At 40.2% G+C, this 16298-nt stretch overlaps 1 protein-coding gene across 2 annotated transcripts in view; it reads left to right on the top strand.

The window, feature by feature from the left end:
- LOC140742205 (coagulation factor XIII A chain-like) overlaps positions 1 to 16298 on the top strand; it is a 218025-nt gene that overhangs the window by 105255 nt on the left and 96472 nt on the right. For both annotated transcript variants that reach the window (XM_073073026.1, XM_073073025.1), the window contains exon 3: positions 248 to 436. In XM_073073026.1, the coding sequence (XP_072929127.1) occupies positions 248 to 436 (189 nt within the window). The remainder of the gene's footprint in view (positions 1 to 247; positions 437 to 16298) is intronic.

Genomic DNA, 16298 nt, shown 5'->3' on the forward strand with positions numbered 1-16298 from the left:
TGATCAAGCTGGGGAGGGTCCTAGATAGGATCATTGATGGGAAGCTTGTTTGTTGCTGGACTGTGCTTATTTCTATCTGGGGTACCTTTAGTCTGGACTTCTATCTCACGATTTGTTTTCTTTAGAAAGATATGTGATGCTGAACTCAGAACAACGATTGATGCTATCTAAAGTGTTTTGAACACGAATGATTAGGAATATGTGCAAAATCAGGGGGTGAAAATGACTCTTTTCCCTCTTTTTAAAGATTCCCTTGAAGTTTGGGGCGTAAATATACATTCGGATCCAGATGACGTGAACAAGAGACAGCATCACACAGAGCTCTACAACTCCAATCATCTGATTCTGAGACGTGGACAGCCCTTCCAGATCACCCTCACTACAAACCGGGCCTACAATGAAGGAAAAGACAAGCTCTGGATTGAGCTTTTGATTGGTGAGTACAAAATAAGACAATCTCATTTATATTCCTTGAGCTCTATAGTCTAATTTCCTGTTTCTGGTTCCAAAGCCCTTGCTGCTTCAGTAGTTGAAAGCAATTCCTTGATATCATGCTGTACGTTTCCTTGAGATTAAGTGACTATAATAAATTATCTTCAGCCCTGGACCATCTTAAAAAATTCGATCTTGGACAACCTGCACCGAGTCCGCTATGAGGTTATTGCAATTCACACGTGCTTGCAGAGATGCCGTGTAATGCCAATGACACATGTCTGATCTTTGGTCTTGGTACAATAAGTTACAGGAATACAGCAAAATTCAACAACATAGTTTGCCTGTATAAAGATCAGCTCTTGCATTAAGAAAGTTATGTTAAAATAACTTGTGTTGTAAGGAGATTGCTATTGATTTAACCAGTGTAATTGCTGAGAACTCCAGATCTGCATGATCTTCAATCCAAGGTGGGCCCAGAGTTATGCAGAGGGTGGATTTGAACGGTGTTGCTCTGTTACACAAAAACATCATTAATAACACAAAGCCTTCTTGCCCGCTCAGCTGCCAGGTGTGGCTCATTTGGCAAAACTCGTTGCTTCAGAATGGACTGGTTACAGGTTTAAATCCCACCTCAGAGACTTGAACGGTGAGCTTCAGGTTTGTACTGAGGGAGAAGTGCACCAGCAGAGGGCATCTTTCTCATGAGACTTCCCACTCAATCTCTCAGGTACAGGGGAAAATCCCAAAATATTTCCCAAAGGAAAGTAGGAGAGCCCTTTCTCATGTCCGGAACAATGTTTGTTCTTCAATCAACGCTGTGAAATGACTCCAAAATGAATATCAGCGTGAAGCTGTGGACCATAATTAGAAATGACAGATCATTTTGAGAGTGGTAGAACATGCTAAAAGAAGGAGGAGGAAGATCCTGTTCTTAGTAATGGCAAGGTTCAGCATGTGAGTATTAAAGACAAGACAGAAGCCAGAAGGGCTGAGTAGAAGGTCCATCTCAGCTTCCCATTGTCACAGAAGCCAGTCTTTGACAAAGTCAACTCATTCAACGTGATATCAAGGAATTGCTTTCCACTACTGAAGCAGCAGGGGCTTTGGAACCAGAAAGCATCCCAACTGAAGATCTGTAGTTCAGAATGAGCTGAGCCTTTATCCAAGTTGCTCCAGTGTAGCCACAACACTGGCATTTATCCAGCAATGTTCAAAGTTGCCCATTTGTAGAGTCACAGAGTAATACAATGTGGAAACAGCTCTTTGGCACAACTTGTCCTTACCTACCTGAGTTAGCTCATTTGCTTGGGCTTGGCCAATATCCTATTTGGTCTTTCCTATCCATGTATCTGTCTGAATGACTTGTTATTTTACCAGCCTCTACCACTTCCTCTGGCAGCTCATTCCACATACCCACCACCCTCTGTGTGAAAAAGTTGTCCCTCAGGTTTCCTGGAAGTTTTCCCCCTCTCACCTTAAACCTATGCCCTTTAGTTTAGGACTCTCCTACTCTGGGAAAAGACCACGACATTCGCCTTATACTGTATATGCCTGTCAAGAAATAGTGGATGCATTAGTGATAATTTTACAAAACTCTTTAGATTCTGGATAAGTTCCTGAGGATTGGAGGGTGGCGAATGTAACCCCACTTTTTAAAAAGGGAAGGAGAGAGAAACTGGGGAATTATAGACCGGTTAGTCTGACATTGGTGGTGGGGAAAATGCTAGAGTTGGTTATCAAAGATGTGATAACAGCACATTTGGAAAGAGGTGAAATCATCGGACAAAGTCAGCATGGATTTGTGAAAGGAAAATCATGTCTCACGAATCTTATAGAATTTTTTGAGGATGTAACTAGTCGAGTGGATAGGGGAGAACCAGTGGATGTGGTATATTTGGATTTTCAAAAGGCTTTTGACAAGGTCCCACTCAGGAGATTAGTGTGCAAACTTAAAGCACACAGTATTGGGGGTATGGTATTGATGTGGATAGAGAATTGGTTGGCAAACAGGAACCAAAGAGTGGGTATAAACGGGACCTTTTCAGATTGGCAGGCAGTGACTAGTGGGGTACTGCAAGGCTCAGTGCTGAGACCCCAGTTGTTTACAATATATATTAATTAATTATTTAGACGAGGGAATTAAATGCAGCATCTCCAAGTTTGTGGATGACACGAAGCTGGGCGATGGTGTTAGCTGTGAGGAGGATGCTAAGAGGATGCAGGGTGACTTGGATAGGTTGGGTGAGTGGGCAAATTCATGGCAGATGCAATTTAATGTGGATAAATGTGAGGTTATCCACTTTGGTTACAAGAACAGGAAAACAGATTATTATTTGAATGGTGGCTGATTAGGAAAAGGGGAGGTGCAACGAGACCTGGGTGTCATTGTACATCAGTCATTGAAAGTGGGCATGCAGGCGGTAAAAAAGGCAAATGGTATGTTGGCATTCATAACAAGAGGATTCGAGTAGAACCTCCTGCAGTTGTACAAGGCCTTGGTGAGACCACAGCTGGAGTATTGTGTGCAGTTTTGGTCCCCTAATCTGAGGAAAGACATTCTTGCCATAGAGGGAGTACAAAGTAGGTTCACCAGATTGATTCCTGGGATGGCAGGACTTTCATATGAAGAAAGATTGGATCGACTAGGTTTATACTCGCTGGAATTTAAAGATTGAGGGGGGATCTTATTGAAACGTATAAAATTCTAAAGGGATTGGACAGGCTAGATGCAGGAAGATTGTTTCCAATGTTGGGGGAGTCCAGAACAAGGGGTCACAGTTTAAGGATAAAGGGGAAGCCATTTAGACCGAGATGAGGAAAAACTTAGTCACACAGAGAGTGGTGAATCTGTGGAATTCTCTGCCACAGGAAACAGTTGAGGCCGGTTCATTGGCTATATTTAAGAGGGAGTTAGATATGGCCCTTGTGGCTAAAGGGATCAGGGGGTATGGAGAGAAAGCAGGTACAGGGTTCTGAGTTGGATGATCAGCCGTGATCATACTGAATGGCGATGCAGGCTCGAAGGGCAGAATGGCCTACTCCTGCACCTATTTTCTATGTTTCTATGATTTTATTAATCTCTATAAGGTCACCCTTCTCTCCCCTATGCTCCAAGGAAAACAGCCCCTGCCTATCCAGTCTCTCTCTGTAACTCAAAACTTGCAATCTGGCAACATCCCTGTGAATCTTTTCTGCACTCTTTCCAGCCTAGTAACATTCTTCCTATAGCTAGGACCAGGACTGCACACTATACTCTGTGTGTGGTCCCTCTATACCAGTCTTGTACTGGTGTATCATTGAGTCTTAATTATTGCACTCATTCCCTGATCATTGCACGCCAGCCTTGAGTAGCTGTGTCAGCACTTTCAGGGAACCCTTAGCTGCCTCTACTCTACAAACCTCTCCACGTCCTTGCCATTTACAGTGTAAACCTGGTTCAACTTCCCAAAATGCAGCACTTGACTGAATGGAATTAAATTCTTTCTGCCATTCCTTGATGACTCTGCCAGTTGATCTAGATCTTATTGTAAGCTTAGGTACCCTTTTCATTGTCCACTGTGCAACCAATTTTGGTGTCACCCATAAACTTACTACATTCACATCCAAATTATTAAAATTGATGAGTAAAACCACTGGTCACAGGTTTCCAATCTGAAAAACAATTCTCCACTCCGTCAATTTTGTATCCAATTGGCTAGCTCATCTTGATGTTCTGAACTTCTGGACCAGCCTAACATATGGGACTTCATCGAAGACCTTGCTAAAGTCCACTATATTCTGTACACATTGTTGCTATGTCCAAATCCTGGAATTCTCTCTCTAACCACTCTGAGAGCACCTTTACCAGACAGACTGCATGCATTCAAGTAACTTGACTCCACCTTTTCAAGTATATTGATGGGCAGGCCATAAAAGGCGTCCTTGTCAGTCATCCCCAGATACTAAAGGTAAATTACTAAAAACCAATCTTACCTAGCTGTTGTCACTTAATAATGGTGACTGTACCAAAAAACCTCTTTCAATATTTTTATTAATTTCTACATAGAAGAATACAGAGTACAAGAAGATATATATTATAAGTCAAAAAAAGGATAAAATATTATCAAATACATTAGTATTTGAATCACTCTTGGAATCTCATCACCCTATATTCACATAAATTAAATTAAATTAAAATATTGAAATGTGATAATTTTATTATACAAAAAAAATCTAAGCCCAAGATGGAAGCTGTTTGGTAGAGAAAGAAAAAAGGAAAAAAATCCTTATCATATAGTGAGATACATTATTAGGCAACATCTGTACTTTAAGAGCAAATCAAAGGTTTTGAAAGTAGTTCAAAAATGGTCCCCACAATGTTTGAAAGTCTTGACTAGATTCAGAAATTGAACAACGGATCTTCTCTAAATCTAAGCGTGACATAACATCACGTGACTAGGCAGAGTGACATCCTTCCATTTAAGCAAGAGCACCCTCCTAGCCATAAGAGAAGTAAAAGCCAAAATGTGCAAATCAGATGTCTCCAAAATAATATCTTTTCCTCCAGCAATACTGAATAAGGCAGTCAAAGGGTTAGGCTTAAAATTTAATTTGAAAGGTACAGAGAAAAGTTTGGAATATTTCCTTCCAGTATTTTTCAAGACTCGGACATATCCAAAGCATATGAATTAGTGGAACTTCTCCATTGCTACGTCTATCACAATAGGGAGATATATCTGAATAAAAATGAGATAGCTTATCCTTGGTCATGTGAGCCCTATGAACCACTTTAAATTGTAGGAGAGTGGCAGGCACATAACGATGAAGTGTTAACCAATTTGAAAATTCCATTCCAAGTTTCCTCAGAAATTGAAATCTGTAAATCTTGTTCCCAAAGATTTTTAATTTTGTCTAAAGGCGACAAAAATCCTTAACTTACTGTGAAACTTTCTTTCTTAGCCTAAGATCACTGTGGAAATGTAAGACATTTTCCCCTCTTAGTAGTACTATATATTAGAAGAACAAAAATCTTTGAAGTTCTAAGTACTGAGTATCATACTCCTTTTTCCTAGTTTGAAACCCCTGATGTTTGTTAAATCTGCCTGAATATAGATAAGAGAATTAATATCGGCAGGTAAAATGACAGCACTGACATTTCTGCTTCAGTTTCCTAAGATGTTTCTGTTTTCATTCATCCAAAATGAACTGCTACAAGAATACAGGGTAATGACAGGGAAATATCTAACAAAGAGCATTTATAACATAATTAGGTTCAATAAGTATTCAGGCAATGACAAGGTGTGTGACTGATTCAAAAAAACTCAGCAGGTTGCAAAAGCATTGCAAGAGGAATTGGCTCAGATAATTGGAAAAGAAAACTGGGACAAGCAGTGGGCAAACAATAGAAAATTGTAAATTTAACAGCAGGTGACTGCGATATAGAACGCAGAGGGCAGATAATATTTCTCAGCTCTAAACGTGCCCAGTCTTTGAACAACAGCTCTAAAGGTCAATGAATGAAAATTTCTGTAATGTTTAACCATGCACAGCATTCAGTGCAAGCAGCAGAAGACTGATTTCTGCCTATGCTACTCCATAAGGAGTAAGTGGAAGAAATGCTGTGGATGAGTAAGAGCTAAAAATTAAAACAGAGAAACTAGGCTTATTATAAAATGAGTTAATCACAAATAGGGAATCCAGCCTAAAAAGTCTGGAAGAAAATTGGCAAGGCAAGGTTGGCAAAGAGCATGAAAGGAAATGTCTTAGGATAGTACAAATTCATTAGAAATAAATGACTGGTTAAGGAAAGCACAGAGGTAATTAGATGAAAGAAGCAAATCTTTTCAGGAATGGAGGAAAAACTAATAAAAATTCAATGGTATTGGGGAATAACTACACCTTTGCTTTCTATAACACTATCAAATACAGTGTTTCACATTGTAAATGAGAAGGTGTCAGAGAGGTGAGCAAAGGTTTGGCCAAAGACAAACTAGACAATGGATGCTGGAATCTGTCACATGGAACAAAACAATGGAAGAACTCAATAGGTCAAGAAGTATCTGTGGTGGCAAAAGACAGAAGCTTACATTATGGTCTTAAGGGGAATCTTAAAGGAGCAGAGAGACGTGGCAAGACAATAGACAATAGGTGCAGGAGTGGGCCATTTGGCCCTTCGAGCCTGCACCGCCATTCACTGTGATCATGGCTGATCATCCACAATCAGTACCCCGTTCCTGCCTTCTCCCCATATCCCTTGACTCCACTATCTTTAAGAGCTCTATCTAACTCTTTCTTGAAAGCATCCAGAGAATTGGCCTCCACTGCCTTCTGAGGCAGAGCATTCCATAGATCCACAATTCTCTGGGTGAAAAAGTTTTTCCTGAACTCCGTTCTAAATGGCCTACCTCTTATTCTTAAACTGTGGATCGAGAAGGCTGGAGATGAGATCCAGAGCACAGGACCTGAACAGCTGAAGACATCACCACTTGTAAGGGATGATTAGAAGAGCAGTTTTCAACGAAGTACTCCAGAGACTGATTGGAATAATTAAGAAGAGCTAACATAGTTCACAACATCAACTCATGTCTGGAAAATTATCCGAATTATGCTTAAGAGACCAATATACTGATTAGACTTGATGTGTCTGGCCTGGCTTTAATTAAGCTCTACAGTCTTTCTCATTCCTGTCCTTTCACTTTTATTCAGGACATTTTTCCCTCCGCATTTCACCTCATTTCCTTTGGGCCTTCCAAATGAATCAGCTACCATCACCTTTCAGAATATTCATGATCAGGAATCACTCACAACATTAGAAATATTTCTCATCATGTGAATAATAAATAAAATTATAAATAAATATTTCATGTGAATTAGAAATATATCATGTGGCTAATTTACGAATAAGAGACTCTTGCACTGATTGTTGGATTAGTCTCAACTATGATGAGTGTGCTGACTGAAGGAGAGCCCTTCCATGGATTCCATTTAAGGTTGTGCATAATTGTGTCTAAGGCTTGCTGGAACCCACAACCTTATACCCTCAGACTCCAAATAGGCACAAGAATCTCTGCCGAGGACCTTGTCACTAGTTGGTAGTAATGAATCAGTTGCACTAGTACTCTGCAGTATTTCTCTGAATTCCTTTGGCTTCAGTCACTTGCACTAATTCTGGTGTTCAATGAAATCACCCTGTCCCTATTGTTGCAAAAGAGCCATTATTACCAACCTTAAATTTTAATCATCAGTTCTCATTGGCTTTTGCCAAGGAGAATGCCACAGGTCTATCAAAAAACAAACTGCTGGAAGACCTCAGCTGGTCAAGCAGCATCTTCAAAGGCAGGGTAATGACTGATGTTTCAGATCAAGACTCTGTATCAACACTGGGTTCCTCCAGTTTGTTTTTTTTGCCGGTTCCGACATCTGAAGTCTCACGAGCTGCTGTGTGTAATGGTATTTTTCAACGTAACTCCAGAGGAAGCACTTTCGTTTCATCTACCCTGTTGATTTTCACTAAATTTGGAAAATACTCAAATAATCTCCTAAACCTTTCATGATAAAGCACAAACCAATCAATACCTAAAACCTGTATGGCTTTAAGTGTCCTACTACAGGAGGGATGATAAGGCTATGAAGATAAAGCAAGAATGTGCCAGGGGCCAGAGGTTTATGTGGAAGGACATACCAGTGTAACATGGTTCTAAACAGTAGATCACAAAAAATAACAACAGTAGATTAGAGAGCAAGGTGGGGATAGACATTTAACCATTAGCAGAGGGATGAAAAGAAATTCCTTTACTTAGAGCATTGTAAACCTTTGACATTCTCCTCCCTGCAGGTGTCCCTGAGGCACTGAGTAGTTCAAGATTGAGATGGGTAGGGTTTTAGACACAGACGGAATTAATGAATATGGGTGTCAGATTGGAAAGTGGGCCAGGCAGAGATTCAGCCATGATTTTTATTGAAGCCATAAAATACTGCAGATACTGGAATCTGGAGAGAAACACAAACTACTGGAGGACTCAGAAGGTCAAGCAGCATCTGTTGGGGTGATGGTGAGGGGAAAGAGTCCTTGACATTTTGGATCAGACCTTGCATCAAGATTGATGAAAAGCCAGACAACTTTCTCATGCTCCTATTTTCTAAATTATTTCCTTCATTTTGAGATGTTAAATATATTTCCTTTGTTCAGTGAATTGGTAATCAGACTGAATACATTTAAATACTGAAGAAATGAGGAGATCTTTGCTTCTGGAGTCATTTGAGCACCGAATGGACCACTGAACAGAACGGTGGAAATGGAAATACAACAGCTTGCAAGATGGAAGTAGATAAATATTTGAAAGATGTTGCACCATTCCCAGAAGAGGACCATGTAAATACCTAACACACCGTGGAGAAGCTGAATGAATCTTTCATCAGCACTAGCAGTATGAATTGTTTGCCCTCACCTCTTCTCTCATCATTGTGTTCTGAGCCTCAACTTCCAGACATCTCTCTGAGATCAAATCAAACTAACAGCTATACTTACATCATCTGAAATAACAGGACCAAGGTCAATCTGTGGAAGTTTTAATTATTATGCCTAGATTAGGATATGAGGAGACATTGGGTATGTTGAGAATGTTTTCCCAAAGGTAAGGAGGCTGTAGGGTGACCTTATTTTTTTAAATTGTGAAGGGCAGAAATAGGGTAAATGGTTACAGTCTTTTTCTAAGATAGGGAAGTCTAAAACTAGAGGGCATAGATTTAAAATAAGAGGGTAAACATAAAACGGACCTAAAGGGAAATTTCCTCCCAGGGTGGGTGTTGGATATGTGCGTGAGGTGAAGTGATTGGGGTACAGTATATTAACAAAGTTTAAATAACCTTTGAACATTTTATGGATAGGAAAAGTTTAGAGGGATATGGGGCAAATGAAGGCAAATGGGATTAGTGGAGATGGACAGCTTGATCAGCATGGATGAGTTGTGCTGGAGTATCTGATTCTGCTCCACATAATTCCATGGATCGATTGATCTAGGAGACAAGTAGTTTACTATCACCCGCCTGAAGTGGAAAAGCGGTCCAAGGAGATTCTGCCTCCTAAAAAAGATAGTTTAAACCTGGGCTGAGCTTCAACGTATTAAGAACATGTATAAACTGCACCCATGTGATGGCTCCTGAATTTTGGATGTTCTATCGTCTTCCCAGAAATGAGTGATAGAGCTGATGATGGAATGGGAGATAGTTGGAACGCTATTAAGAGGTAATTAGAAGAACAGGCACCAACGTGGACTGATTGGAGAAAAGTAGCTGACTGCAAGAAAAAGATTTCTGAGGATGCTTCAGGAGGATGAGGAATGCTACTGGACAGCTTTGTTAAGTTATTCAGAAGTTCTGGACATAAATGAAGATAACAAAGAGGACACTACACATGGTCCCTTGAAGTCAACTTTTATGGGTGGCTTGAAACCAGACGTTGCCAAATAGAGAAGCTGACAAATCTGAATTGGAATGAAATTTCTGTTTCAGGTATTGAGCTAGTGTGTGCTGCCAAACAACAGGAGCAAGATATTGAAATCTGACACAGATCACTACAAGTCGGTCAGTTACCTGTTGATCAACAAGAAGTTAGACTGGAATTCCACTGTGTGTATCACAGCAATCTCAGTCTGAGGCACACTTCTGAAGTTGAACCCCTAAAGCACAGTGTCACTTTTGTGGTAAGAAAGGACATTGGGCTACAAATAGATGGCATAGGAAATAGGCTGAACAACAGAAAAAAGCTCAACAGCAAGCTGAATCCCCTGCCTTGAAAAAGTCAGAAGATACTAATTTGTTGATGTAGTTTCAACAAACAGTGTTGGATGTAATGGATGTATTGACACAGTAAAAAAAATGACTAGGGCCTTCCCTGCAGCCCTTACTTGCCTTGAAAGAGCAAAAACTAGATGGCTTATATGTTAACTTATTGATTGGAAATTAATATGCTAAATTCCTATTGGATATAATTGACCTAACATGTATAACTAAATCTATTGCCCAAAGATGCAAAATACCATTCACAGATATCTGTAAGTGTGCATATGGTGCAGGAAATCAGAGAATTACTCCAATCAAAGCAAACAGGTCGAGGTACAACTTGGCACTCATCTATAGAACATAGAACATAGAATAGTACAGCACATTACAGGCCCTTCAGCCCACAATGTTGTGCTGACCCTCAAACCCTGCCTCCCATATAACCCCCCACCTTAAATTCCTCCATATACCTGTCTAGTAGTCTCTTAAACTTCACCAGTGTATCTGCCTCCACCACAGACTCAGGCGGTGCATTCCACGCACCAACCACTCTCTGAGTAAAAGATCTTCCTCTAATATCCCCATGAACTTCCCTCCCCTTACCTTAAAGCCATGTCCTCTTGTACTGAGCAGTGGTGCCCTGGGGAAGAGGCGCTGCCTGTCCACTCTGTCTATTCCTCTTAATATCTTGTATACCTCTATCATGTCTCCTCTCATCCTCCTCCTCTCCAAAGAGTAAAGCCCTAGCTCCCTTAATCTCTGATCATAATGCATACTCTCTAAACCAGGAAGCATCCTGGTAAATCTCCTCTGTTCCCTTTCCAATGCTTCCACATCCTTCCTATACTGAGGTGACCAGAACTGGACACAGTACTCCAAGTGTGGCCTAACTAGAGTTTTATAGAGCTGCAACATTACATCGCGTCTCTTAAACTCTGTCCCTTGACTTATGAAAGCTAACACTCCATAAGCTTTCTTAACTACCCTATCTACCTGTGAGGCAACTTTCAGGGATCTGTGGACATGTACCCCCAGATCCCTCTGCTCCTCCACACTACCAAGTATCCGGCCATTTACTTTGTACTCTGCCTTGGAGTTTGTCCTTCCAAAGTGTACCATCTCACACTTCTCCGGGTTGAATTCCATCTGCCACTTCTCAGCCCACTTCTGCATCCTATCAATGTCTCTCTGCAATCTTCGACAATCCTCTACACTATCCACAACACCACCAACCTTTGTGTCGTCTGCAAACTTGCCAACCCACCCTTCTACCCCCTCATCCAGGTCGTTAATAAAAATCACAAAAGTAGAGGTCCCAGGACAGATCCTTGTGGGACACCACTAGTCACAACCCTCCAATATGAATGTACTCCCCCCACCATGACCCTCTGCCTTCTGCAAGCAAGCCAATTCTGAATGCACCTGGCCAAACTTCCCTGGATCCCATGCCTTCTGACTTTCTGAATAAGCCTACCATGTGAAACCTTGTCAAACGCCTTACTAAAATCCATGTAGATCACATCCACTGCACTACAATAAATATGTCTTGCAATCTCTTGCAATGGTTGTCTTGCTTACTTTAAACTTTACCCTTGAGTTTGTAAAGGCTAAAGTCAGTTGGACTCATGCAGTTGGCCAAATCTGAACTAAGCAATCATCCCATATAGTTGAAAGATAAAATGACTGTGATCTGCTGGAAATGAATCCCACTGAGTTTACTGGTAAGATGCCACTTTGTACTAAGCAGTGTCCTCTAACCAGAACATCTATAGAAGGTGTTAACCAGCTGAAGGAACGCGGGATCCTTATTAAGACTCACAGCCATTGAACAATCCAGTCTGGCCTGTTAAGGAAGCGAATGGTACCTGCCCACTTACTGTGGATTACTGAGTTGCCACTCAATATATTGACAAGCTAACTCCTCTAGTGGCAAATCCATCAATTATTTTCAATGTCCTGAAGCCCACACATAAGTGGTTTACAGTTACTGATTGGCCCACTGATTGGCTCTCACAGTTGATGGTCAACAATACCAGTAGGCGAGGCTACCACAAGGGCTCCACAGCAGTCACATGGCTTTAAGACAACATCAGAGGCGTTTACCAGCCATTGATTTGTCCGTTGTACAATATGTGAATGACGTTCAGATCGCATTAGCCAGCATGAACATGATGTGACATGAACTTGTTTATATATCCACCCAGGGTCAAAAAGCAAACCTAAGCAAGGTACTATCGCAACAAAGGGAAGTAATTTACTTGGGACAGAAAATTTCCTGGGGCATGTATGACATTGTGGGCATCACTGAATCAATGTTGACAGATGATTATAGCTGGGAGCTTACCATCCAAGGATACTCATTATATTGATAAACGGGCAGGTAGGCCAAGGGTGTGGTGTGGCTATGTAGGTAAAATTGAAATCAAATCATTAGAAAGAGGTGATATAGGACCAGGTGGTGTGGAATCATTATAGGTAGAATGAAGAAGGACAGAGCTAAGAAACTGCCCTTCTTCATTCTACCCTGATGGGAGTTATATACAGACCTTAAAACAGTAGTAAAGATATGGTCTACAATTTACAACAGGAGATAGAGAAGGCATGTCAAGAGGCCAATATTATGATAGCCATAGGGGTTTTCAATATGCAGGTAGATCAGGTTGGTGTTGGATCCCAAAGTGGGGGGAAGGAATTTGTAGAATTTCCACCACAAGATGGCTTTTTAGAACATCTCGTGGTTGAGCCAACTAGGGGATCAGCTATTCTGGATTGGGTGTTGTACAATGAACTGGAATTGAATAGAGAGCTTAAAGTAAAGGAAACCTTAGGGGCCAGTTACAATAAAATGACAGAATACACCCTACAAATTGAGAAAGAGAAGCTAAGATCAGATGTATCAGTATTACAGTGGGATAAAGGGAATTATGGAGCATTGAGGGAGGTGTTGGTCAAAATTGATTGGAAGGAAACATTAGCAAGAATGATGTGGCAAAGCAGCAATGGATGGAGTTTCTGGAAGCAACTTGGAAGGTGCAGGATAGATAGATCCTGAGGAAGAAGAAGTATTCGAAAAGCAAGGATGATGCAACTGTGACTGACAAGAGAAATCAAAGCCAACATAAAAGCCAAACAGTGGGCAAATAATAGGGCAACATTTGGTGGGAAGTTAGAGGATGAGGAAGCTTTTAAAATCCAACAGAAGGCAACTAAAAAGTCATAAAGAGGAAAAAGATGTAATACAAAGGTAAGCTAGCCAATGATATTAAAGACGATACCAAAAATTTCTTTAGATATATGTAGTGTAAAAGAGAGGCAAGAGTAGCTATCAGCCTGCTGGAAAATGATTGTGGAAAGGTAATAATGGGGGGGGGGGGGGGACAAGGAAATAGCAGACAAACTGAATAAATATTATTCTTCTCTGGGGAAGACACTAGCAGTATGGTGGAAGTTCAGGAGTGTCAGAGTGTGAGGTCGCTGTTACTAGGAAGAAGGTTCTTGGAAAACTGAAAGGTCTGAAGTAGATAAGTCACCTGGACCAGATGGTGTACACCACAGGGTTGTGAAAGAGATAGCTGGAGAGATTATGGAGACATTAATAATGATCTTGCAAGAATCAATAGATGCTGGCATGTTTCCGGAGGAATGGAAAATTACAAATGTCACTCCACTCTTCAACAAGAGAGAGTCAAGAAAAAAGAATTTATAGACCAGTTAGTCTGACCCCAGTGGTTGGGAAGATGTTCAAATCGATTGTCACAGAAATTGGCTTTTGGGTATTTGGAGGCACATGATAAAATAGAACAAAGTCAGCATGGTTTCCTCGAGGGAAAAACTTGCCTGACAAAGCTGTTGGAACTCTTTGAAGAAACGACAAGCAAGATAAACAAAGAAAAATTGGTGGATGTGCTTGGATTTTCAGAAGGCTTTTGACAAGGTGCTACACATGAGGCTGCTTAACAAGCCACAAGTCGATGGTATTACAGGAAAAATTCAAGCATGGAAAAAGCATTGGCTGATTGGCCGGAGGCAAAGAGAGTAATAAAGGGTGTCTTTTGGCCACTGGTGATTAGTGGGGTTCCACAGGGCTCTGTGTTGGGCCTGTTACAGGTCAATGATTTTGATGACAGAATTGATGGCTTTGTGACCAAGTTAGCGGACAATACAAAGAAAGGTGGAGGGCCAGGTAGTTCTGAGTAAGCAGATAGGCTACAAAGTGAGTTAGATAATTTAGGATAATGGAAAAGTAGTGGTTGATGGAATATTGTGTAGGGAAGTGCATGATCATGCATTTTGATAAGTGCAGACTATTTTCTAAATGCAGAGAAAAATCAAAAACCGAGCTGCAAAGGGACTTGGGGGTCCTCATGCAAGATTCCCTAAAGGTTCATTTGCAAGACGATTTGGTGGTAAGGAAGGCAAATGAAATGTTAGCATTCATTTTGTGAAGACTAGTATATAAAGCAAAGGTGTATTGTTGGGGCTTTATAAGACCCTAGTGAGGCCTCACTTAGAGCATTGTGAGCAGTTTTGGGCCCATTTTCTAAGAAAGGATGTGCTGACATTGGAAACAGTTCAAAGGAAGTTCTCGAGATTGAAAGGCTTATCACATGAGGAGCATTTGATGGCTCTATGCCTGTACTCACTGAAATTCAGAAGAATGAGGAGGATTCTCATTGAAACCACCTAGATAGAGTGGATGTGGAGAGGATGTTTCCTATAGTAGAGGAGTCTAACACCAGAGAGCATAACCTCAGAATAGAGGGACATCCATTTAGAATGGAGCTGTGAAGGAATTTCTTTAGTCAGAGAGTGGTGAATCTGTGAAATGTATTGCCACAGGTGGCTGTGGAGGCCAAATCATTGGCTATATTTAAGGCAGAGGTTAATAGATTCTTAATTAACCGTGGAACAGATATTCATAAGGTATCTTTGTACGCAGATGATTTATTATTATTCATTTCTAACCCTGAGAAATCTATTCCAGCAGTTTTATCATTGTTGGCTCAATTTAGTGAGTTTTCTGGGTATAAGTTAAATCTTAATAAGAGTGAATTGTTTCCTTTGAATAAACAGGTCCCAAGCTATGGTAATTTACCTTTTAAATTAGTTAATGACTCTTTTATCTACTTAGGGATTAAAATTACAAAAAACCATAAAGAATTATTTAGGTTTAATTTTCTACCCTTAATTGATCAGATTAAAGGCTTGTTTACTAAGTGGTCACCATTATCTTTATCTCTGATAGGTAGGATTAATGCTATTAAGATGGTTATTTTACCTAAGTTTTTATATATTTTCCAAGTGGTACCAATTTTTATTCCGAAATCCTTTTTTACTAATGTTGATTCAAAAATTTCCTCATATATATGGCAGAATAAAAATCCCAGGTTAGGTAAAACATACTTACAGAAGACAAAGAAGGAAGGTGGGTTGGCATTACCCAATTTCAGATTTTATTATTGGGCAGTTAATATTAGATATTTGTTATGTTGGTTGAAAGAATGGGATGGTCCTTCTGGCCCTCATTGGGTGAGTTTGGAAATTAAGTCGGTACCAGGTTATGCTCTGGGTTCTATTTTAGGGACTTCTCTCCCTTTTGCTCTTTCTAAATTGCCGAAACGAATTGACAACCCGATAGTTAAATATACCTTACGTATATGGTTTCAATTTCGGAAATTTTTCGGGTTGACTCAATTCGTTTTAAATATTCCTATTGTATCTAATTGTTTTTTCCACCCCTCAATTATAGATCAAGCTTTTTTGGCTCGGAAAACTAAGGGTTTATTAAGATTTTCTGATTTATTTTCGGACAATTGTTTTATGTCTTTTGAGCAATTATCTAATAAATATAATTTGCCTAGATTTCATTTTTTTAGATACTTACAGGTTAGGCATTTTTTAAGTACGGTACTTCCTACATTTCCAAATTTTGTGTCTTCAGATATTTTGGAGAGTTTGTTTGAATTAAACCCTTTTCAAAAAGGGCTTATATCAAAACTTTATAATATAATTATGAAGATACGTTCAGTGCCCCTTGATAAGACCAAAAAGGATTGGGAAAGAGAGCTCAATCTTATTATTCCTATTGAGAATTGGGATAGAAT

The sequence above is a fragment of the Hemitrygon akajei genome, chromosome 20 (assembly GCF_048418815.1).
Source record: "Hemitrygon akajei chromosome 20, sHemAka1.3, whole genome shotgun sequence".
In the NCBI taxonomy this organism is placed as follows: domain Eukaryota; kingdom Metazoa; phylum Chordata; class Chondrichthyes; order Myliobatiformes; family Dasyatidae; genus Hemitrygon; species Hemitrygon akajei.